The sequence below is a fragment of the Perognathus longimembris genome, chromosome 11, assembly GCF_023159225.1.
Source record: "Perognathus longimembris pacificus isolate PPM17 chromosome 11, ASM2315922v1, whole genome shotgun sequence".
NCBI classification, from domain to species: Eukaryota; Metazoa; Chordata; class Mammalia; order Rodentia; family Heteromyidae; genus Perognathus; species Perognathus longimembris.
In genome coordinates, this window is record NC_063171.1 from 26,287,679 (window position 1) to 26,314,551 (window position 26,873).

The window sequence follows — 26,873 nt, forward strand, 5'->3', positions numbered from 1 at the left end:
CCCCAACCTCCCAGCCTGTAGTCACTTTTCACCTAGATAACAGAGCATGATTTAGTCAGTCACCAACATCTCATTTTATACTTTCAATCCATTCTCCACACAGCAGCCAGAATGATTTTTTTAAAACCACAAATCTGATCTTTAATTCAAAATCCAGATTGCTGCCTTTCTCCATATACCCTAATATCCAATGATGACTAAAGGTAGGTCTTGAACATTCCGTATTTCCTCATCTATGCTTATCCTCTTCATGAAGCATCCTTTCTAATTCCTAGATTCAATCTGAATAAAAATTCTTCAGGTCTCATCTTCGCCTTTACTTACTCTAAATTCTCTTACATAGTTCCTGGTGCAAAACACACACTCAGTAAATGGCTTTCCTTTAAGTTAATGTTAGACTAGGTAGTTTTAATTTTGCTCAAATTATTTTATTAATAATAGGTCAATCTATATTTTTATCATTCACATATATAGCACTTATTTTAGTTATAAAGAAGGATATTGAGTTAAATCATGTATGACATCTAATACCTGATGTTTTCAAACAGTAAGAATTACAATTCCACCAATTCAACCTAAGTACAAAGAAATACTGAATATGATATGTACACTAAAGGAAAAGGAAACCAGATGAAATTTTTTTTAAAAATTTCATAATTTGAAAAATGTTCAGATTTTCATGTGACATCTTCTTGTAAGACATGATGAAATCTTCAAGATGCACCTAGGTTCCAACCACCTTTATCTCCATCCCATCATGATCTCTACTGTTACCATCCTGGTTCAATCTGTCATCATCTGTGAAAAGGATTACTACATAGTCTACTATCTGATCTCCCTAATTGTCTTACTCATTCTTATCTAAACAGAATCATCATCATCTAAAAACTCTAGTCTCTTCCACTCAAAATCCTTCAAGGGCTTTCTACCTTCAATGCGCATAGTGAGCATTCAAACATCTATTCTTAATATTCTTATTTCTTTCAATTCAGGCATACTGTTCCTTAGCTTACCAAGCCTGAACTGGCCTTAGAGCCTTTGGTAGTTTCAATTTTGCTTAAGCAGTTGCCTTTGCCTTAAAGATTATTTTCTAGTCATCTCCATGAGTAATCCTGTGTCTCACTCATTTTCTTGTTTCTTTTTTTTTTTAACATCAGATAGTCTTTGTTTCTTTTTAAAAATTATCTTTAGCTCCAATTTTCTGAGGTCTACCTAACTAAAAACAATCACAACCTTTTCTTCCCCAACTAATCTAATCTCCATTATCTTTCTATGAATTTTATTTATTTCCCACAACTATTTATCACCTTCTGAGATATTATTTATTATGTTGTATATTGTCATTTTTCTTCTTATTGGTCTGTTTAGGAGACAAATTTAAATTTATGACATGGCTAGGTAAGAAGAACTCCTAATATATTCCAGGCATAGAAGAATTAGCATCAATAAATTAGTTTCAAATCTTTTAAAAATATGCTTTCTAACTTAACACCAAACTTCCTATTTTCATCTTAAATTCACTTAAAATATCTTTAAATTATATATATGATATGGACCAGTGTTTGTTAAGATATGTGACACATGTAGGAAAGAAACAGAACAAGACTCAAACTTTTCCATATCCCTTAGATAAAGGAAAGCACTGCACTGGCTAAGCAGGCTTTTCTTGCTCTGTCCTAAATAATCTTTAAACAGATGGCAAAGCGAAACACTAAGTCTGCTGCCATGGAAACCACTATTACAGCAGCCCATTCTGGAACCCCATCTAGAAGATAAATGTTTGTCACCCTATTGTTATAATTGGAGCCTAACACCTTTCACCCTAAATTCTACTAGAAGGTACAGCAGGCTCTACATCTTTGAATGAGGAAAAAATCTGGGAGAGATTATATTTCACCTTAAACACAGTAAGACACAGTAACATACAGGAAAAGGAATTGAACATTTCTGTGTTATTCTGTATTAAAGCTATACCTTTAATGCATATAAGCAAGTTCAATATCTTACTTTAATATTGCAAGCCTGCTCCATCAATCTTCTTGCATTCTCCTCTGCCCTGTACCTCTTTGGAAGCTGAACTCTGAAGAACTTCAAAGCACCTTCAAAATCAGCCTGCAGAAGATCTTCCTTTGAAGTCTGCAAAACAATCACCAAGAAACATCATTACATTCTGGCCAGCATTCAGAACAAATACAATAGAAACATAAATTTTACTTTCCTGAATATTCTTTTATAGCTAAGATCTAATTAGTTTCAAAATGTTTAGAAGATATTTGTAATATTTCTAATATTTAAAACATATTGCTACAATCTGAAAAGAACTATTATCAATTCTAGAAAGAATCTAAGAGTTAATTAGAAAACTGGCATTTAATTTATATTACCTGAAAACCATTAGGGTGGATCTTGCAAAATTTACCAAATCAAGGCTCTGAGAAATAAAACAAGGCCATAAAGGAAAAAAAAAAATAGAGTTCTCAGCCTGGCACAGTGGCTCAAGCCTGTATTTCTAGCTACTTAGGAGGAAAGATGGAGGGATTGTAGTTCAAGTTCAGTCCAGGTATAAAAGTCACAAGAATCCATCTCAACCAATGGCTGGGTGCAGCAGCTCATCTGTTATTCCATGAAGCACTAAATCACAGCCCAGGTAACCCAGGCATAAAGGGAGATAGATTCTACCTTAAAACAATCTATTTAAAAAGGAGCTGGAGGCATGGCTCAAGTAGTAGATTACCTATCTAGCAAACTTGAAGCCTTAAGTTCTATCCCTAGTACCACTAGCACCACACACACACACACACACACACACACACACACACACGCAAGCACGCACACACACATGCATGCACACCAAACAATGGACTCAGACTAATTTCTGACTTTAGATTGATGATCATTTTAAGGGTTGTAACAAATGTGGTTGAATAAGAAGTACAATCAACACCAAGGAAAGCTACATGGGAAGAAGGCTTTTCAACCAAGAACAGCAGTAGCTGTGAAGTAACGAAAATAAAAAATTGACCTGACATCTTAATGAATGCTTATGAACAATAAATGAAGCAAGCAATTTAATAGTGACTTTTAAAAATCAAAGCCACTATTTGCAAAATTCATTTCCTTGATAAATATGAACCATATGGAAATTAGTAAGTTCATAGAAACAAAAGATGAAAAGTACAAAATACAATGTTTACCTGAGTAGTGGGATAGTAAAACAATGCATATTCTAAGAAACAGTATAAACTAACTTTGGGAAAACACCCTTATACACATTGTAAATTTAGGTAGACTAGGTACCAAGAAGTCAAAAAAATTACACTAGACTCTTGGAATCTTTAGGTACATTGAGTCCAAGGAGATTACTATTGAAGAAAACTCACATACTCTAAGATTTCAGTACAGAACTACAAATGCTTGATTTGTTTTTCTAATAATACCACCCAATTTCTGCTAAAAACATGCTGCCTTCCAACCAACTTTAACTTTTACTTTGCTTTTTGGGCACCATTTGCTTTCTGGAAGGCAAATATTAATCCTACTTTCACAGAATTAAGGACAGGGAAACATTCAGTAAGTCAGAATAATTTGCATACAACTGATGATACACAGGACTGACTGAAAGTTTCTCTGTATCAAGTGAGCTGCATAATAAACACATGAAAATATAAATTTTTGTTTTCTTAATTTTATTTATTAATTTTACCTTAAGAAATATCCATATGTAAATAAATCTGCAAATGAAGTGAGCTTAATATATTTTTGAATATTGTTGCTTATTTGTCAAAAACATCACTAATTTGAAAAGTCTGGCCTCCAGAAATTACAGAACTATGCACTAGTTCAAAATGAGTTAGATTTCAATGTAAAGCCAATTAATCCAAAAGATGGCACTTAAAAATATATAGAAAATCAGAAATTTTCTGCTTACAACAGGTTCTTAATTCTTGTCATCATCACCTTGGTCCAAGCCATTGTCATTACTTAGATTGAGCCGCGACAGTAACTTCTCAACTAGTATTCTTATTTCTGCCCTTGCTCCCCAAATAAACTGTCCTTACTATCAGAAGCTGTCTTTTTCTCTTTCTTTCTTTTTTTGGGGAGTCAGTCATGGGGCTTGAACTCAGGGCCTGGGGGCTATGCCTGAGCTTTTCTGCTCAAGGCTAGTAGTATTCTAACACTTGGAGCCACAGCCCTACTTCTGGTTTTCAGGTGGTTAATTGGAGATAAGCTTCAAGGACTTTCTTGCCTGAGCTGGCTTCAAACTGTGATCCTAAGATCTCAGCCTTCTGAGTACATAGGTTTACAAGCATGAGACACCAGTACCTAGCCCAGAAGTTGTTTTAGATCACCCCACCCTTCTGTATCAAGCCCTCCAATGGTTCCCAGCTTGCTCAGAATGAAATCCAAAATTCTTACTAGTACTCTCAGGACCTTTTATGACTTGAGATCCTTGAGGTTCCTCCAATCAATCTCCCTTTGAACAACCTCTCCTCCTTTTATTCATTCCTAACTGAAGGTTAATAACCTTGCTGTTTCTCTGTCTGAAATATTCTTCTCAAGAATCTTTATGGGGGGGGGGGGCTGGGAAGGTGGCCTAGTGGTAGAGTGCTTGCCTAGCATGCATGAAGCCCTGGGTTCAAATCCTCAGCACCACATAAACAGAAAAAGCTGGTAGTAGCACTGTGGCTCAAGAGGTAGAGTGCCTGCCTTGAACAAAAAGAAGGTAGGGATAGTGCTCAGGCCTTGAGTCCAAGCCCCAGGACTGGCAAAAAAAAAAGAAACTTTACAAAGATAGCAACCTTTTATGATCCAGAATTTAGCTCAAACTTGTTATCCTGAGGCCTTTTCTAAGCACTTAAATTCTTACCCCCAAGAGCATCATCCACCAAGTCACTTTTCAGTTTAACTCAGAAGCAGTGAAAACCAAAATCCCCAAACTTCAGTGTATCTCAGATTTACTTCTTTACTCATAAATATAAATATATAAACCCATATAATATTAATAGTATAAATAATATAAATAATATTTATACCTATATAAATATACAAATGCTGGAGAGAATGTTTAGCATGCTAACAACTCACCTTAATTTAGCTGGAAACAGCAGCTACTGGAAACAACTGAAGTTTGAAGGAAGCCCTCTAACTGGAATAGCAACTGCTGAATCACGGGGAAAGCTACCAGTTATACCAGACGTAACACATGCCTAGCTTCCTTTTCCACATGTAGTGGCAGTTCTGATAGTTAGCATTCTGTTAATTGTTTGGAAAATTCAAGAGGGGTTGTTTAGCAAGTTTATTAGGACATAAAATTAGCCTTTGCTCCACCAATCTACTGTCCTTATTGCCAATTCATTCCAATTTCAAAGGCCTCAGAGGACACTTCAGTTCTCAGTGAATTTCACTTCAAGTTACTTAGAAACAGATGCCCTAAAAAAGGTGGTAGTGGTTGGAAATCTCTTGCCTGGAGGTTGTACCTTGATTGCCTAATTTTTAAATGCTTCCTAAGGCCGGATTTCAAGCCCAACTTTTGAGTTCACACAAAAGCAGAAAGGTTGAAATCAACAGTGAAAAAATCAAGCAACCTCATATACTGGCCTTACAGTCAAGTCTGGCCATGTATATACACATGCTACTTGGAAGAGCTTACAGTTTCTGAAGAAGTGCTAAACAGGTCTTCCCATATGGTAATGTTGAAGTCTATCTCTGTCCAGAGACAGACATTGTTGGTGGTGCTCCTAATTACATGGCTTGACCAACTCAGTTGAACACAAGCAGATCTATTGCAACCATGGAGCAAAGAGACCCAGGGATATAAAGTATGGTAACTGTATCTTACTCAGTTTTGTGACTAATTCAGCATCTAGATAGTACTTTGCTCAGAAAGGTATTCAAACAGGCTATAAAGATTGGAATAAATTCATTCCAATTCCAACTCTAGTTAACTCAATGTCGTATAAGTTTGCTCATTTTTAAATGGAAATACTTTGAATCTCAAGCATGTGAGAATCAAGTAATTCAAGACATATGACTGAATTCTATGAATGCCAAATATTAAGGATGATAGTTTGGTAAATTGCCTCGGTGTTGCTGCATTATGCTTAAGTACTGACATTTTTAAGGTTAAAAACAATGTTCTGATGTCACTGATATTTTTAATTCCATAAAGAAGGCAGTCTAAGTTGTAAGAATTCATATTTTTCTCACAGAATCCAATAACAAATTTCATTTTAAATAAGAAAAAAAAACCCAACCCAACAAACACCAGTAAGAAAAGGACACAGTAAAAAATATTGTGGTTCCAGTATTTTAGAAGATAGGATGAAGTTCTACTTTGATTCTGGTGGGCTTCTCCCTCTAATTTCCTATCTTTTAAAAACTTACATAATCACCCAGTATCACCCCAAATACCTTTTTAATGCCATAAGCAGATTATAAGCTTATAAGGATAACTCTCCATTTTCTGACAACTGTATTTAACAGGTTTTCCCTCTATGAAGAAAAGATGAACAGTCTTACTCTGTCAATATTTGGAAGAATGCTTTACTAAGAACTCACCAAAAAGTAGTTTTATTTTATTTTGCTCTACATTTATCTTACTTATTTGTATTGGGGCTAGACATTGAACTCAAGGCCTTACTCATGTTCAGCATATCCTGCTAATAAGTTTATACCTCACAACCATTTAAAAAAAGAATAGTTTCTTTTAAAAACATAAACGATACGCGTATACATATCTGTGTATATCTATATGGAGAGATCATACATGATTTTTCAGATCATGTGTTTATGCTCCCCAAAAGAAAAATATTTAAAAATTAACAATAAGTATTATCATTGAGACTCAGCTAACACATGGTTATATTGTTTTGTCTTTTTCCCTGTTTTCTTATACGCATATTTTATTAAAAAAATCTTACTACCATTTAAAACATTTGAATCACTAGGAAATTTTTGTTAAATGTTTTACAAATGGCAAATATTATTGTAACACTATTAGTCCAAGGTATTAGTATTTTCTATGAAAAGAAAATTATCTTCACCCAGAGCTACCAGTCTTTACACACTGATTATAGAGATTATAATTTGTTTTAAATTCATAACTGTACAAATACTTTCTCTGATTAAGACAGTCTGAGCACATGATTTTGTATTGATATGACTCAAGTTTGAAAACTGTGTCCCTAAGCTGGACATGGTAGCCCATCCTTGTAATACTAGACACTTAGGGGGATGAAATAGGAAAGAAGATACTTTGAGGCCAGTTTCAGGAATTGGCGTGTGGGACCATTCTCAATCGATAGTTGGGCACAGTAGTACATGTCTGTCATCCTATCTGTGTGGGAAGCTGAGGTCAGGATTCTTTTATTTTCTTTCCTTCTAGTACTATGGATTGAAGTCAGAGCTTTGCATATGTTAGGCAAGTGCTCTACTACCTGAGCTACATCCCCAGCTCTATCATCTTTTAAGTAAGAACTGTGAAAGGATAATTTGGAAATTAGTCTCTACCAACATCTTTTGTTCTCCAAATCATTATAAATTATATAAAATGTTTAATTACCTTCTCAAAAGTAGCATGACTTATTCCTTCATTTGAAGAGAATTATATAAAGAGACTATACAATTCAAAACATTTAAACAAATGTTCTCTCCTTTCAAAGAGGTAAGAAGAAATATTCAGAGAGAAAAGTAATGTTAATGTAACTATCCTCTACATTTGCCAAGGTAAAATTTCCTGGTATGTAATAGACACCAAAATAAATTTAGTCCATATATTTATAAAGGATCTATTATAAATATTATCCAATAGTAAGAAGCCCAAATTTCTACAGAGCAAGTTAAGATGTTGATTTAGACTTATTTTGCTATGCAAATGGTTTTGGGATCTTGAGGGGAGTCAGAAATATACATAATGAGCTATACTGGGTGTTTACCTTCTTTTAAAAGTTGTAATCTCTCTTCAACAGGTAATCTTTCTAGCTGTTAGTAACACAGATCAAAAGGGTAGACCTACTTTCCCTCTACTATTTCATCTCTGCTTAAAATTAATGTTCTTGAAAAATCCACAAACTAAAAATAATAGGATTTAATTTGGCAGCTCAAGAAGTTGATCAAAATGAAACCTTGGCCAATAAAACATTAACTGGAACATCTGCTGCATATGTAAAATATATATGTATATGTCAACTCGCCTTTTCTTGTGAATACTTGAGACTCATCATGGAAAGCACCCAGAGTACAGTATTAAAACTAATGGATACTAATTTTAACAAGTAATGAACTACGAATAGCTTCTCATGTCATCTGGTAACAAAAAGAAAAAATTCCACAAAATAAAGACGAGAGCATGACTATGAACAGTGAAAAACCTCTTCTTTCTCCAAAGTTCACACACATTAGGAGTAGGCATCTTGTCATGTGACACTGATAACACCATTTCCAAAGTGTTTTCCCACTGAAAAATTCAGTGCAAGGATTTATCACATTTTAAAGTGACTTTTTTTTTTTTTTAAAGAAGCAGGGAGAGTGGAAATAGTTCTAATAACTGAGTGTTAGCTCTAAGCTTCTCAGTAGTCTTGGATGACAAATCTTTCCTTAAGGGTCTTTAATAAGACATAAATTCTTTTAGGGGATCATGTGAAAAAACTGTAAATGTGATTTTTTTTCCACCTTCACTATTTTTACTTCAAATGGTCTTTTCTTCTTCTTCCTGTTATAGTGTCCAATATGATTTTTCTTTACTTAAAGTGCCTTTTTGGAGGCATGAGGGTCATTTGGAAGAATAGTCTTTAGAAAAGGAAGACTACTTAGTTGATATTTAAGGTGTTTTCATCTCCTGCTTTGGTATTTTAATTTCATCAATGGAATGTATTTGGTGAATTGCCCATACAACAAAAAACTGTACTTCAATTGTTCAGGGGAAATAGCTCTTACTGGCTGTACCTTTGAATGGCAAGTTGTGAAATTTCTAAATTTGTATCCACTGTTCAATCAATGGTCTCTTTCCAGGTAAGAATTACATAGACATTATGTTCTAGTACAATGATGGTACCTCTGTGAATCAGGAGACAATAAAGCAAGCTAAGAGTTCAAATTTGCAACTCTGCCTTGACAGACTGTTATTACAATTATTATTTTGATTTAAAAAAGTTAACTTGTCTTGTAATTTAAAAACTGATTCAGATTTTTAAAATAAATAGGTATGTACATATATTTAAACTACGTGTTTGTGTTGAAAATATGATTTAAAAGACTGGTGGCTTATGACTGTAATCCTTGTTACTCAGGAGGCTGAGAGATAAGGATCACAGTTCAAGGCCAGCCTGGGAAGGAAAGTCTGTGAGACTTTTTTTTTTTTTTTTTGGCCAGTCCTGGGCCTTGGACTCAGGGCCTGAGCACTGTCCCTGGCTTCTTCCCGCTCAAGGCTAGCACTCTGCCACTTGAGCCACAGCGCCGCTTCTGGCCGTTTTCTGTATATGTGGTGCTGGGGAATCGAACCTAGGGCCTCGTGTATCCGAGGCAGGCACTCTTGCCACTAGGCTATATCCCCAGCCCCTCTGTGAGACTTTTATCTCCACTAAAACTACCAAAAAAGCCAGAAGTGGAGCTGTATCTCAAGTGGTAGAACACTAGCATTAAGCATAAAAGCTCAGGGACAGTGCTTAGGCCCAGAGTTCAAGCCCCAGGCTCAGCAAAAAAAAATAGTATGTATGATTTAAAAGGTACAGAGACCTGTCTTACACTTTCACGAATGTTCTCTTGACTGGAAATGGAAAGGAGATTCCTCTTAGGACCACTTGTTCAGATTAGACATTGATTGTGCATTATTAGCCAGGTCCAATAACACAAGTTTGAACAACTGTACTTCCACCTGGTATCTGCTCAACTTTGAGCAATAACTCACTGGACAGTAGATCCCAATCCACAGACATATTGCTAATTAAAGGGTATGTGATTTCTCAAAATACAGAGTACCCTGATTTTATCAATCATCTTTCAAGTATAACTGTGTATAACTAGAGATTTTCAAAAGGCCTCATAAAACAATTCAACATATGCTTTGCATATGTAATGTAAATGGCATTATTACCTAATCTGTGAATACTAGAGTCCAAAACAATGTGAGGGATGTTACCTCACATGTCTAAATGGCAATCACACAGACTTGCACAGTCATATAGATATATATGACCTTCCCAAGAGCTCAAGCTTGTGAACTCAACTCCCTGTGGATTTCATTGCTAATATAATTTTTTTTTAGTTAGAAGCAATTTAAACTCATTTCAATGCCAATATGAGAATTCTTAGTTATCAATTTATGTATTCCTCCAAAACTCTGAAAATGTAAATGCCAAGAAGAAACTGCTGCACAGGATGATTAAAAAGATACCAGTCTTAAGGCACAAAGTTAAGTGGTCTTGGAACCATGGAAATATATTACAGTAAACAAGATTCCTCAGCGATATAGAGAATATGTTGAAATCTATTTTAGGAGTTCCTTATGCCAAAATTCCTGAGCTTCTATAAACCAACCCCCAATCTTTCTAAGAGGGCTGTGACTCTTCAGTTTTCTCCTTTATTAATTACAAATGTGATTTAAGAATGCATGATTTCACCTAGGCAATTAAACACTTGCATTGTTTTTTTAAAAAATTCTTACCTAAATGAAAGGAAAAAAACCCCTCTATTTCTCAAAAATGTCTCCTTGTAACTGTATGCTAGCTATTGGATCTAGCTTTATCTTGAAATGATAAAAAGACTTTCTTAAGGGTGGGACATTCTTTCTGTACATGGCTAACATGTCTGTCATGATTATTCCAAAGAGATTACATTAATGTGAAAATGCATACATAAAGATGAATAAAGATAAATATAAGCAGAAATTCACTATAGTGGAGGAAGATATGTGAGAGACAAGGTAAATTCAGCCAAGTAAATATTGTACTATGAGTCTGAGAGAATCATGAGGAACAAGGTGGAAAGGTTTTGTTTTTTAAACCCACTCTATAAAATTATTTTTTACCTATTACCAAATAATGGTACAGGGCTACTGTAGACCAATTATATCACAGAATAGTTGCTGGGTATAGTTCTCAAACCACTAACGAGAAACCCTGCCACAGTGATTGTGGGTATTCAATTTTAACCCTTTGTAGGAAATGAGGAAGGATGGTTTTTCTCTTGTTCAGGAAATCAAGTAACAAGGGAGCCAGGCTTCCGAGATTCACAACACAGATCTACCAGCGTTCATCTGTTTTATAGATACATAGTTAAATCACTTCTAGTGAGAAATCCATGATTTCTTGCCCAAGAATTTTTAGGTAGTAGACTTCCACCCCAATCTAATTGGCAATCAAAGAGCAGAGGTTAGAAAGCAAGCCACACGTAGTCTATAGAAGTGGTTATATTTGTTGTAAAATTTAACCCTTTGGAGACATAAATGACAAAGTGCTTACATCAAGCACTTGGATATTCTGCTTTTTTGCTGAGCCTAGACAGCCAGAAAAAAAAATATTTTTCCCTCTGCCACAGAGATAATGTCACTAATGTGACTCAAGGCTTGAGAAAAGGGCCATAATTTCCTCCAGCCAATTAAGGAGTGGTGTGGACTAGGCTCCAGGCAGCGGCACAGCAGTGGCCACTCAAGCCTTCCTTCTCCATAGAAAGGGAGAAAGAGAAGAAAACAGATCACAAGCCTCCTCCAGGGCTACATTCTCACAGATGGTAGCAGATTCTCTACAAATAAAGTTCAATGAAAAAACATCTCACCGCCAGAAGTCGAGGTACAAACAGCCGATGCCCCATCCCCAGAAGTTCCAGCACTCGACATGCATACTCATTCACCAGCTTGCTTCTTTCGTCGTGCATGTCCTGGGACTTTTTGACAGGAGGTGTGAGCTTAGCAGCTGGGGCTGGGCAGGGCACCCCTTCTTCCATGAGCAATAAGTAGGTATCCAGAATGAGAAAACTGGATCTTTTATCCACAATCTTAACAGCGGTGGAGGGAAGCCAGGCTTATGTCTCCCCAGGAGGATGTACGAGACAGTCTGTGGTGGGAATTGTCAGCTAATGTCGCCACGAGAAAAACATTTTGACTAAATTATCTACTATGTAAGAGCCCTAAAGTAGGGTCCAAAATGAAAAAAGAAAATCAAATGCTGATCTAAATTTTTTTAAAAGCAGCAAAACAATCGAATAGCAAAAAAAAAAAAAAAAATGCAGCCAAGAGTGATGCACGAGAGTTCAGATACATGTGTGAAAACAGACAACCATCTCAGAAGCATCTAGCGTGTGTGTGTGTGTGTGTGTGTGTGTGTGTGTGTGTGTGTGTGTGCATGCGCAGGCAGCAGCAGTATCCAGGAAGCCAGGGCAGTAGTGAAGCTGCAAGGAGAAAAGGATGAGCTCACTGCAATCCTTGAATCCTGACAAGCAGCCTGCTGCTGCTGCTGCTACTGCCGTGCTGCCTCTCACTGTGAATCAGTAATGAAGGGGTAAGAAAGGAAGGGGAGGGAAGAGGAGGAGGAGGTAGGTGAATGAGCATGCAGAGTGTGTCTCAGGGGAGAATGCTGTAATAAGAAGCCAATGGTGAACCACTGGACAGATACGCTTCCTCTTTCCAGTGCACCTTCAATCAGTGTTAGTCTGACAGCTCATGCTGTTGAATCCTAAACCCACAGACAGATGAACTAGCTTTTCCTAACATGTGATGTCACAGAAAAATCACATAGCATCCAAAAGGCTGACCTGATTCACTCTTGCTTTCTAACAAGGAGAACGTATATAAGTCTCATTTTATTTTTGCATATTTAAAGTGGGAAGCTCCAATCCTTTTCAGATAACAGAATCTCTACCAAATGGAGGTGGCAGGGTAGATGAAATATTGTGAACAGACAAGCAAAGCTGAGCAGCTGAGAAGTGACACGCCCTCAAGGTGAAGTGCTTGTGCACTGGTAAGGACTTTTCACACCATCACGGTGTACAGAAGCATTTTGGCATGCCAGGAAGGCTGTCCGAAATTAAAACTAATATTTTTATAAATATAAAATATGATAAAACATAAAGCATACAGCATATTAATAGGTGCATGCCAACGTTGAGATTTTCAAAGCAAAAATAACTTCCTTATGTTATAGACCTTGCTAAGCAGTTGTTTGAAACATTGTCTTGACAATCTGTGGTCACACTGATCCTTCCTTAATAAAGCTGCTAACATTGGGAATTATCCACAGTTTAAATTGTATAATCTTCATGTTCATCTGATTAATTTCTTTGATGTGAATAATCAGTTGTAGATAAATAAAAGCAAGAGCATTTGATCCCTTTAGGGATAGTCTCTTAACCTTATCCTAGCAATTAATTAACCTTTGTTTGGCATCCTCATTCTGTTTCTGTAGTTGGTCTCATAAATACAAGATTTCAGCATGGTACAAAAAATAATAAGTCTAGGAGGCCAGAGCAAGATTTTTCTGAGTCTTTGTTTCCTACTTTTACATATAAGAGCTATAAATCTTCAAGTAATCAAATAGAAATATACTGACATATCTCCATAATCACAGTTAAATTAATTATGGAATTAATGCTAAAGTGAAAGAAATAGGAAGGAAGATATCACCTCCTTTATCAAAATAGTGTTTGATTCTGCTGTCTAAAATTTCAGGAGGGGAAAAAAAAACTTTAAAAAGCTTATACAGCCAGGCCAGCCAGTGACTCACATATATAATTCTAGCTACTCAGGAGCCTGAGATTTGAGGATTGCTGTTCAAAGCCAGCCCAGGCAGGAAAATCCAAGAGACCCTATCTCCAATTAACCACCAGAAAATGGGAAGTGGCACTGTGGCTCAAGTGGTAGAACACTAGTCTTAAGCCGAAGAGCTCAGGAACAGTGCCCAGAGTACTGTCCAGACAGCCCAGAGTACAAGCTCCATGTCCGACAAAAAAAAAAAAAAAAAAAAAGCTTATGTAAAGAATCATTTAAATGTGACATATATATATTATATAGTATATATAATACAGAGAACACACACATATGCACAGCAACAGTACCTGTATCTTTATATTATTTTGATATAGGAGTTCTGCTTCAGATTTTGTTTGGAAAGACTGTACCACTTGTAGGTAAGGGTGAAAAAACTACCAGAGACACTCCACATTGAAGGATAAGATCACATTGTGACTTGCAGTAGAAAGAAGAGTTCAGTGATTCTTTAACTTACAATGTTTTTTTTTGTTTTATGATATAATATTTATCTAGTTATTTAGTATTTGTTCTGGGGCTTTTTTTGTGTGTGTGGTCAATTGGAGGGAAGGGCCTAATGGACTTTCCTGCCTGGCCTGGCTTCACACAACAACCCCTGGGTAGCTAGGATTACAAGCGTGAGCTGTTGGCAGCCAGCAAGGATACAAATTTTAAATGGTGAAGAAAATGTTTTAATCTGACTTGTTTTCAAAACTACTTGCAGTAACACTATTTTTTTCTTACATAAACTTCTTGTCCAAAAGGATCCTGGTAAAAAAGAAGCAAAACTGAGTCATATGATTTTATAATTATATAATTTGACTCTGTTCTTAAAAATGCTAATACTAGGGCTGGGGATATAGCCTAGTGGCAAGAGTGCCTGCCTCGGATACACGAGGCCCTAGGTTCGATTCCCCAGCACCACATATACAGAAAACGGCCAGAAGCGGCGCTGTGGCTCAAGTGGCAGAGTGCTAGCCTTGAGCGGGAAGAAGCCAGGGACAGTGCTCAGGCCCTGAGTCCAAGGCCCAGGACTGGCAAAAAAAAAAAAAAAATGCTAATACTAGATGAGTTACTCTCATCTCAGTATTTCTTCTTTCTCTCAAACCCTAGATAGTTTATTTGTTGCTGATGAGGTATATCCATACATTACAAAAAAAAAAAAAAAGTGTGTGCTGGTCTGGGACTTAACTTAGGACCAGGGCATTCTCCCTTAGTTTCTGTTCAAAGTTAGTGCTCTACCATTTGAACCATATCTCCATTTCCAGCATTTTGCTGGTTCATTGGAGATAAAATTTGAAGCACTTTTCTGGCAGGGTGGTTTCAAATCTCAATCCTTATATCTCAGTCTCCCGAATAGCTAGGATGACAGTCACCAGCATCTGGTTAAATCATAGAACATTTTTAACCGTAGCTTCTATTATTGATGATCCCCTTCCTGTGGTGTATCTGCACTATCTCTGTATCTTATCTGAGAACACTGGAAACCATGTATACTGATATTAGAACTAGGAAACTGAAAGGGAATACCAAAATCGAGAGACACAGGGTAAAAAAACCAAACGACTACAAAAGCAATACTTGCAAAACTGTTTGTTGTAAATGAACTGAACAACTCATGGGGGGGGGGGAAGGGAAAGGGGAGGAGAGAGGGGAGAATGAGGGAGGAGGTAACAAACAGTACAAGAAACGTATACAATGCCTAATGTATGAAACTGTAACCTCTCTGTACATCAGTTTGACAATAAAAAAATTTTTTTTAAAAAAGAAAATTTCAATTTTAAAGAAGTCCAAACCAGGAGCAATAGAAAAGAAACTCTTTGGAACCAACCAGTTAATAATGTGCGCCTTTTCCAATTGTTTTATATTACCATAAAGAAAAATTTAAAATTCTGAAGAGTTCAAGATAATAGAGTAAGTCTGGATACATTGAAGGAAAACGTGTTTCTTTCTTTTTACCTAGATTGTCTTCTTGCAGCCCTTCAAATAAGCCTAACAAAGACAGGTTGGACAAGTAGAAAACCAACAGAAGTTCAATATATGCAGCATGAAGACACATGAGGAAATAATAAGTAACTCAAAAAAGCAGGAAGAACTTGAGTTTATATGTCAGCTTAACAAAGAACCATCACTTTGCAGAGAAATGACAAGACAAAAGAAAAGGACTTTGAGATGTCTGACAAATTGAAGGAATGACATGGAGGAAGTAATATAGATGAGGTTAATCAGTAAGGCTTGTTTATATAGACTCTACATGTAGATATCTAATATAGTTTCCTCTCCATCTATACGAGTGTCGCTCTCATTCTGGGATGGGAAGTATGGGTGAGGAAAACTTCACAAGGGACATTTGTAGTGTACTTTCAGGCACAAAGCCTGTCCTGTATCTGCTTTAACTCAATTGCCTCTAGCTCAAAATCATCCCTATGTCAGAGTGGTATGTTTTTCAGTGGTTTGTTTTAATTTGTTCATACCTAGCAGAAGGGAGAGTAAGGCAATGGACCGCCAATGATCCCAAAGCCATGGTGTCCCATGACTAGAAGTGCTACTCTCTGAAGTACTACTGCTGAAGCAGGCAGTTGGTGGTACAATCTTAAAAAAGTGATCTTTCTGAGCCATTCTAGACAGTGGAAGACATTGTCATGGATTTTCAAAACCATATTTGACTCAATTTTCAGACCTATAATTAGGAACACCAATACATCAAACATATTAGGTTGTTACTGCAGTGGTTACAAATGTGGGGGAGAAAGCCATTTTCCAATTTTCAGGAACTTAAAATCATGGAAGTATCCAAAGAAAGGATAAGGCAAGCAATGACAGAGACTTTATCAGAAAAAACACACCATGTGCTATGGATGTGTGCATATCTTTGTTATCCACAGTGTATGCAGAAAGGAGTAGGCGTAAGTTAGTGGGATTGGCTTCTGTACAAATCTTCCATCATCATCATCATCATCATCATCATCATCATCATCATCATCATCGTCGTCGTCGTCGTCATCATTTTTATACAGAGCCTTATGCATGATGGGCAAGCACTTTACCAACAGAGTTGTCCCCCAGTCTTTAGTTACATTTATTAGCTATTTGACATGGGTAAGTTACTCAATACTCTCTTAACCTCTGCAAAATGGTAACACGATCTACCTGGCTAAGAGACTCTGACATTTTAATAAGCTGTGTATATAAAGAAATCTCTCATACCATCTAGCATATAGCTAGTACTTAATAACTAGTTTTCTTCACTCAAAAGAACAGGAAATATGTAAACAATATTGCATTTATCTGGACTCTATTAACATCTAAAGAGTGTAAGGGTCATTCCTAGGAAACCATATGCCCTTTTGGTTCACTCTTGAGATATAGATACATTGCACATGGGTGCAACAAAGCACCCACGCTATTGTTAGCTAGGCAAAGTACAAGTGCAATAACACAATTCCCTAGTTATTTCTCTCTCTCTCTCTCTCTCTCTCTTTTTCTCTCTCTCTCTGTTGGGTCAGCTATGGTACTTGAACTCAGGGCCTGGGCACTATTTCTGAGCCTGAGCTCTTTTTGCTACAGGCTAGTGCTCTACACTTTGAGCTACAGCTCCACTTCTGGTTTTTTGGTAGTTAATTGGACATAAAGAGTCTCATGGACTTTCTTTCCCAGGCTGACTTTGAACCTTGATCCTCATATCTCTGCCTCTTGAGTAGCTAGGATTAAAAGCATGAGCCACGAGCTCCAAGCTCCTAGTTATTTCTTTTTTGACTGGTGATCTACTTTGCAAAAGGTGAATGTTTAATAACTTGACAAGTTCGTATGATCCAAAAAATGTCAAAAAGCCAAGCTAAAAAAATATTGTATGTTTTCACTCACATGAAGAAGCTAGACTGAGCCAAAGCTATACATATTCATGGACATGGACACACATATATATCCATTTGTATGTATCTATGTATTTTATATATTATATATAGTTATCTACATAGAACATGAATCTAACGAAGGGAAAAAGGAATAGTAGTGGGCAAATGATTTTGAAATATATTTTGATGATGAATACAGTTGAAATATAGTTTATTATTGAAATTAACAAGGAAAGTGTTAAAACTGTTGAAATCGTTTTGGGCAGGAAAGAAGGAAGTGATATAGGCGGTAAGACTGAATTGAACATATTGGAAAAAAATGTGTGGAAATGCAGTAGTGAAATCCTCCATGTAAGTAATGTAAGCTAATAACAAGTAAGTCAGAAAGAAGTGGCAATGAATGGTATCAGTCTCTTGTAAAATCTTGAATTGACAGTTTTCTACCATTCAGTTCTTAATTCTGTCTAACACTATGCTACATGCCTTTGACATAAATAGATCAGATACAGCTTCCAACTTTATAGATTATTCAAGCTACTTAACAAAAAGATTAAATCACAGTGTAATGATATTGAACTTAACAAGTCATATGACAGGAAAATGGGTTTCACTAATTTATATTTGGAACTCATACACTGATGGTAGGAAGCCAAAGAAATAAAAAAGGGTTCCTGAAAAATACTGTACAAGTCGGGTATCCAGTGGCTCCTATAACCCTAGCTACTCAGGAGGCTGAGATCTGAGGATTAAGGTTCAAAGCCAGCCCAGGCAGGAGACTCTGAGACTATTATCTCCAATAAACTACTCAAACATGTCAGAAGTGATGATGTGGCTCAAGTGGTAGAGCAAAAGAGCAAAAGAAGCTCAGGGACAGCATCCAGGCCCAGAGTTCAAGCCCCAGGACTAGGAAGAAAAAAAAAGAACTGTACACTTTACCTACCTGTTTTTGTGGGTGTTTTTTTGTGTGTGTATTTTTAACTGAGCAATGTCTTGACATCTCATGAGATTTAAGATCTAATTATTGAAGGTTTTATTTTGTTGTTGTTTTTAAATAAAAGAACAATCCTCTACCCAAAGCAATGTAATCATATTCTGAATAGACTTGGCAGCATAACTGGCACCTTGAGACCAGGTCATAGTGCAATGCCTTGACTAATATAAGAGCTTCCTCTATTGCCTCTTTGAAATATGGTCATTTTGATTACGCTTCCATGTCCTCATTGACAAATAGTAGCTCGAGACTGCCTGTTTCGCTGTTGTATTTGTTAGAAAAGTACTATATATAGAAAGCCAGAAATCTGACACCTTTTGTCAGGCTCAGTCATGTATAAATATTTTAAGTACTTTATTGAGAAATGATTGATATACTTAAAGATATAGGTATTTAATGCATATATGTATTTGGATACCCATATAAAATGATTATCACTATCAGTACCACAAATTTATTAACAATCTCCCCAAATTTTCTCCTGTCCCCTTTGACTTTTCTTCATTTGTAGTTGGAGCACTTAATATAAAGCCTACCACACTTACATGTTTATATATTTATATTTTTATAATAAGATGGGATAAATACAATTTTTTCTCCATATGACACTAAATGATTCGAAAAAAGACACCCTTTATTTTTCTTCTCTTAAGATAACCATCCCTGTTTCTGACTCTCTTGCGTACTGTTGTTCACAAGTCTGCCTGCTGTGCCAAGGACACACTTATATAGATAATGTTTCTCCATATAATATTGCTGTCCACATAGAATAACACTACTATAGATTGAAAAAACAACTGGACCTTAAGACTCTAGAAAATACCAATTTCTAATAAAATGTTTATCCTATTGATGAAATGATTGAAACAGCATGTAAGTCATAAAACCTGAAAAAGGCTGAGCCAGGAAGCCAGGATCTCAGTGCACAGATGCACAGCAGGGAATCCAGCATTTCCTGCACTGTAATTTGCTATCTTTCGGTTAACAGAGCTCTCATAAAGAAACACTCTTATTAGAAGGACTATGCTTCACCATTTTATCTGCACAGAATTGGTCCAGAGCCTGTGCCTACCATCTGCTCTAAAAGAATCTAAGATTCTTAGATTTGAGTTGAGAGGGGTATCTACAGCCTTCCTCAGAATAGTCACTTTTAAATATATACTTGTGATAATAAAGCACATCTGCTTCTGAGTTTTCAAGTGGTAAGTATTCTCTTTTTCAAAGTCTGAGGAGTTTCACCCTTTGCAGTTCAGTCCAGCTGTAATATGCTGCTTTCTTGAAACCATGTTTGTGACATAAGACTTGAAAATGGAATACTATCTTAACTCTTCATCTTCATTCCTGGACAGTAAGCATAAAGCTCATTTTTATTTTCAAGCTTGAGCAGAAGGCTCAAGTATATGCTTAATAGAAGCTTATTCTTTAAATTGGTCATATTAAAAATATGATAAGTCAAATTAGGCTTTGATTCTCTCAGCTAGATTAGCATTGTGTTGTTTCTTTATTTACTTGTGTGTTTGTCATTGTTATTAAAGATACTGAAGCTAGCCAGGTGAATGGCTCATGCTTGTAATCCTAGTTACTCAGGAGGCTGAGTTCTGAGGATCATGGTTCAAAGTCAGCCCAGGCAAGAAAATCCATGAGACTCTTAACCTCCAACTAACCACCAGAAAACCAGAAACAGCACTGTGGCTCAAAGTAGGATAGCACTACCCTTGGGCAAAAGAGCTCAGGATCAGTGCCCGGGTTGTGAGTTCAAGCCCTATGATCTATCAATCAATCAATCAATGAAGCTAAAAGTGGTAAGTTGTGAACTGCCTCTGCCTTCCTCTATGATCCAATTCTAATGCTCTACTGAGTTTGGAGTTTTCACCATCTTCATGTTACATAGAATGGTAGATGTAATAGCTGTCATTATGAAAAACATTTTAATGAAGTTATATGAGTCAATATGTGTTAGCAAGTGCATTTATTTCTAAAAAATGAATATGTCAATCAAGATGAGGACTTTTTTTAAATGAATAAGTTATGTTCAATAACTAAGGTGGTAAAAGATACTAAGGAATAGTCAACTTAGGCTAGTGGATATAAACATTGTCACCTACTTAGGAATATCCTAAGGGAGTAATGTATCTTGGGTTCTAAAAGAAATGTTAGAAAACACAACAAAAAAGCAACAATTTATGTTCATATAGCAGTATCTGTGCCACAGTGGACTTATTCATATCTGCCTTCCTTCTTTTTTTTTGCCTTCCTTCTTAATTAATATTTAACAAATTATGAGCTCAACTACCTCCCGAACTCCCAACCTGCACATCTATCCTCTTAGTATCTGCAGCCTTTTATACAACTTAATTCAACATGCCCCAAATCACCATTTCATCTCCAATAAAATTCCTCCTCTTATATTTCTTGTCCTTGCTAATTGTCCCTGGCATCTACCTAGTTTCCCAAGAAGACACCTGGGTACCATTTAGCATGCTCCTTTTATATCCACTCGAACTATTACTTTTTTTCTATTACAATCCTGATTTTGAAATCAGACCTTAGTATGACATTCCAGGATCTCTACTATTTTCAATATTCAAGTTACTTGAAGTTAATTATACATATCTTCATACTGTTGTTCATATTTTCACCTATTCTTTTTTTGGGGGGGCAGGGATGGGGAGCAGTCCTGAGGCCTGAACTCTGGGCCCATGTGCTGTCCCTGAGCTTTTGTGCTCAAGGTTAGTACTCTATCACTTGAACCACTACTCCACTTCTGGCTTTTCAGTGGTTAATTGGAGATGAGAGTCTCACAGACTTTCCTGCCTGGGCTGGACTCAAACCATGATCTTCAGATGTCAGCCTCCTGAGTAGCTAGGATTACAGCCATGAGTGACAGGAGCCTGATTTCATCTATTCTTCTGTTTTCCTTCTAATTCATTCCCCTTTTCCTAATATGCCAAGATTCAACTCTCAGATATTACCCCCTGCAGGAACCACACTCTTAGCTCCTCTGAGCTTGGAATATGTAGCTCTCTCATTTGCTTTGTTTTAAACATGATGCCTCTTTATTAGAACTTGTAGGCTTGCACTTGAATAAGCTGCCGAAGAATCAATGCTTAGGATTATTCCCTCTTGTTAGGGTTATAGGCACCATGTTTATTCCCAAAACTCAGCAGTGGCAGTTACTTGACATAACAGTGTCTATCCCCATAAATATCTGCTGAGACAGTTCAGTCTTCAAAAGAGATAAAACATAGCTATTATCAGTAGGAACTCAGAGGGCCCTTTTTCTGATTAGTGACTACAACTCATTGTAGAGCTACTTTTGGCTTTCTCTCTCATTCTTCATCATTCTAATTCCTAAAGAGAAGCTATACCTAAATGATTCAGATGCACTACTGCTTATGTCTCTACTGACCCAGCTGACTCCAGGTCATCTCTCTGATTATAATTCCTTCTTCTAAATATTACATGTAACACTCCAGCCACAGTTGCATTCTTTTTTTTTTTTTTGGCCAGTCCTGGGCCTTGGACTCAGGGCCTGAGCACTGTCCCTGGCTTCTTCCCGCTCAAGGCTAGCACTCTGCCACTTGAGCCACAGCGCCGCTTCTGGCCGTTTTTTCTGTATATGTGGTGCTGGGGAATCGAACCTAGGGCCTCGTGTATCCGAGGCAGGCACTCTTGCCACTAGGCTATATCCCCAGCCCCACAGTTGCATTCTTGAACATACAAAACCTGTTTCTCCTCAGGGCTTTTGAATTTATTATTGTCTGTGATCTTTATATAACTGGACCTATTACATCATTCAACTCCAATTCCATTTGGTTCCATCTGGTTCTCATAACGCCATGTTCATTGGAGGGTTGCAACAAAGTAAATTCTCTTGTACTATTTCTTTCAAGACATTTATCACTACTTGAAATTGTCTATTTTTAATGTATTCCAAATATACCCATATGGAAAATATTAGGACAGATTAGAGTGAAAAGGAATGATAGCCTTAAGAAATCTTTATTGTTAAGAAAGGGAAACAAACACAAGATTCTTGTCTCAGGCCCTTCTAATCATTCATTTTTACCTTAAAATATTATAATTTTCAAGGCCTTTGAATTTCTTTCCCCTTTACCAACCAAGAACCAACTAATGTGCAACATGAAATACATAGTGCTTCTTCTCTCCCTCAAAAAGCTAAATCCCAATCCCAAGAAAATAAATTTAAAGTCTGTTATTACACCTGAGGCTGAAAATGGGATGCTAAAAGAATGGCATTATATTAGACAACAAGTGAGTCATGTTGTTATGGTCAGTTTTAAAATGTTAATCTGGAGGCAGAGAGCAAGGTAGCTTACTAGAGGAAGAGGATGAAGTTAGACAAGTCACAAAGAGATCTTGGAATAACCCAAATGTGAAAAAATGAGAGCCTGAACTTATGTGGCTGTCACACAACCCTGTTGAATCCAAGAGGAGTCTTAAAGGAAAATCATCTTTAGAATGTCCATGTATGTAATTTTCCAAAGTGCATGTGGTTTCTTAGTCTTCCTTTATAAAAGCCACTGATAAAAACTGTCTGAGAGAGAATATTCTTTATCAAGTTAGGAAGTGCCTCTGACTCTTAACTGGTCTATTTATTTCCAATCTCTTCACATTTCACTTTCTCATTATCTCCAAATCTTCCTAAAACATAATACTAGATTATGTATTTCCAAAGTGTCCTCTGGCACACAGGTTCAAAGGTTAGCACATAACCTAAATATAAGATACACATCACACATCTGTCCTCTGTTCTCAACATCTTCAACTGAAACCCTTTTTCCAATGTTTTGACAAACTTCTAGTATGTTTCATTTTTCCAAACACCATATTTATTTTTATGATGCTTCTTGTTAATTAATATTATTCCTGTTGCCTAAAAGATCTTTCCTAATCTGCTCTTGCTCATCTTTCAAGACTCAAATATCATTTCCACAAGTCATACCTGTCATTACCTCCATCCTGCCTTTGCATTCTGTCCTGTTTATGTCTCTACAACAACTTCTATGTATTATTCGTATACTTGTCTGTCTCCTTTACTTCTCAGTCAATCCCTGAGAGTATCTTTGTATCTCTAGTGCACAACTGTTTCTAGTTACTATAACTACCAATCATTGAAATAAATATTGAGAAAACGAGTGAAAAATAATGTTCAAGGAGGTAAAGTTATAAATAAAATTAAAATATGAGCTTAATTTTTAACAAATATATTGAACTAAAGAACCATGTACATTTTTAACTTAATGTCTAAATTAGGAAGACAGAAGGTAAAAATGAAAGCAGGAACAATGTGAATCTCTAAAGGAAAAGAGGAAAATACATATTAAAAGCAATGTAAAGCATAGGGAAATAGATAACACTCCATGTTATTGACCAGTAGCTCACTATTGGGTGATATCTCCCTAAAAGATATAAGTATAACTTGGTGAGTTCATGGTGGTAGTGGCTCTCATCACCAGATAAGCTAATTCTTTGGAATTGAATCGGAGGAGAGATACACATACCTTGCAGGATAGACACAAAATATGTCCACAAGTCATAGTATTAGTTTGGATTTTAATAAGTAAAATGTATGGGGAGGGGATTGCGAGAGACCACAATATTTTCAAATTCCCAGAGACATAAATACAGAGGCTGATGAAAGCAGCAATTTATTTAGCTAGAAGTAGAAAGCACTGAAAATTGAAGTTGTTAAAGTTCTCAAAGGTTTCCAAATAACTCCACTAAGGATTCTAACTAATATTAACATAAAATGTAACTTTAAGGAAGTATGTGATTGACAAGTTTACCTGAGTCCAAGCCCCAGGACTGGCAAAAAAAAAAAAAAAAAAGTTTTTGAAATTTTTGTCAGTCATGGGGCTGGAACTCTGGGCCTCGGCACTGTTCCTGAGCTCTTCAGCTCAAAGCTATCCCTCTACCACTTAAGCAGCAGCATCATTTCCAGTTTTCTGGTGGTTAATTGGAAACAAGAGTCTCATGGACTTTTCTTCCCAGGCTGGGTTTGAACTGCAATCTTCAGATCTCAGCCTCCTGAGTAGCTAGGATTACAGGCGTGAGTCATCAGCACCCAGCTGAAATTAAACTTTAAAAAATGAAATGGATATCACTGAGACAAATGATAGGCTTCCTTAGATCCATTCCATGAACTATTACATCTAAAGAATAAATTTAAGAACTACAAGTTAAGGGCTAAACTGTTTGATAGGGAGTTAGCCAGGCCAGATAAACAAATTAATCAAGAATAAAGCTTGAATTTCTGTTCTGTATTTATATGTCACTGAATTCTGTCCTATCACTAACACTCCAGTTATTTTGCTAGGATCATGGGATGTACAATGTTTAAATGAAAACTGAAAAAAAATTAGCCAACAACTGGCAGAGTGCACTAGCTTTGAGCAAAAAGAAGCCAGGGACAGTGCTCAGGCCCTGAGTTCAAGCCCCAGTAGTGGCAAAAAAAAAATTTAGCCAACACTCAAGAGCCAATGGTCTAACATAAAGCATTCTGATATTATGTATGGTATTGGGTCTTAACCACATCTGTCATACTATCAGGCACACACAGAAAAACAATTGTGGAGAAGCAGTATAGGTGATGGACACAGCAAAGAGAACATTGAATATATGTGTTCAAAAGATTCTACGGTTCAATTGGTCCTGTTCTTGAAAGGCAACACTTCTGTTTATTTGTTTTGTTTTTATTGCCAGTCTTGGGGCATGGACTCAGGGCCTAAGCACTGTCCCTGGCTTCTTTTTGCTGAAGGCTAGCACTCTACCTCTTGAGCCACAGTGCCCCTTCTGGCTTTTTTCTATATATGTGGTGCTGAGGAATCGAACCCAGGGCTTCATGTATACGAGGCAAGCACTATATCACTAGGCCACATTCCCAGCCCAAAAGGCAACACTTCTTTAGCTTTCCATATACTTTAATCAGCTTTACTGTCTCTACTCTGAAATGAAAACAAATTATTCTCCAGCAAGACTGCCTCAGCAGCAAGTGTACTGAGCAAGAATTTTTTATTTCTTCTCTTTACCCTAAAATTGCCTAAACAATAAAAAAGCAATTATATTGCAATTATATTTATAAGTCTTTCACTGAAATTGCTGGTTTTATTGAAGTGGTAGCTGGGTGATAAATTATCCTTACTCTAAGAGAAAGACTTAGAGCTTAAGACCTAGGAGGCAAAATTACATAAATAAACATTGTATTTGGAAATATTGTAGTATATTTTCATCCTCCCAAATTTACAGAAATAAGAACTTTTCAAGATCATATGCAAATATTATAAGAATACAATGGGTCACTTTTATAAACATTGTAGTTTTGTAAATAAACATTGTAATTTTGCTATGAGGCAAAATTACATAAATAAACATTGTATTTGGAACTACTGTAGTATATTTTCATCCCCCCAAATTTATAGAAATAAGAACTTTTTATGATCATATTCAAATACTATAAGAATACAATGGGTCACTTTTATAATTAAGGGAGAGGAACTCATAAATCAAATACGACAAAACAACTGATGGATAGCTTACATTGCAATACTAATCCTTTGATATATAGAGTTGGCTCAATCAGGCAAGGATATGGAAAAATTGTATCTGCCCAGTATCAGGAAAGTATCCCTCTGTTTCCCGCTCCATTTCCAAGTGACCTTCCTTTGTACTCATTTTGGTTTTATTTCTGGTGGGTAAATCTATTCTTATTTGTATCCTCAGGATTATACCTCAAGGAACCTTGCTTGGTGGCCCATGTTTGTCTCAGTGACATCTTTCATCTGCTCTTTAAAAATTTTTATTGTGATTGTTATTATTATTGGTGGTGGTAGCTGGGGTTGAACTTGACCTTGTGCTTGCTAGGCAGGGGCTCCACCACTCAAGAGACCCAGGGTCTTTATCTGCTCAATTCTTCACCTTTGTAGTGTGTTGCTATGTCAGGTAAAAGAGTTCCCACTGCCTATATACATTCCCATAGATGCTGGTATTAGGTTTTCCTACTTCCTACTACATCAAAAGCAATCACATATAAAAGAAAGAAAAGACAAGACGTCTGAGACAAAAAATAAATATAGTAAGTTGACAACAAAATGCTAAAGATGAGAGTTGTCAAATGTCTGGTTATTCACATAAAAGGAAAAAATACCAAACTTACAAAGATTTTCTAGCTCTCAATTATAAGCAGAGAATTTACTAGTTTCATATTTAGAATTAATAATAACTTTTTTGGTGGTTCTAGGCTCAATCCCAAGGCCTTGTACTCAACGGAGAT

At 36.5% G+C, this 26,873-nt stretch overlaps 1 protein-coding gene across 4 annotated transcripts in view; it reads right to left on the bottom strand.

Moving 5' to 3' along the window:
* The window catches only part of Rabgap1l (RAB GTPase activating protein 1 like), a 526,658-nt gene that overhangs the window by 116,709 nt on the left and 383,076 nt on the right, over positions 1 to 26,873 (bottom strand). For 3 of the 4 annotated variants that reach the window (XM_048356662.1, XM_048356663.1, XM_048356664.1), the window contains exon 19: positions 2,008 to 2,136. In XM_048356662.1, coding sequence (XP_048212619.1) covers positions 2,008 to 2,136 — 129 coding nt within the window. Of the gene's footprint in view, positions 1 to 2,007; positions 2,137 to 11,769; positions 11,938 to 26,873 lie in introns of those variants that run through there. The other variant, XM_048356667.1, reaches the window with a different exon arrangement.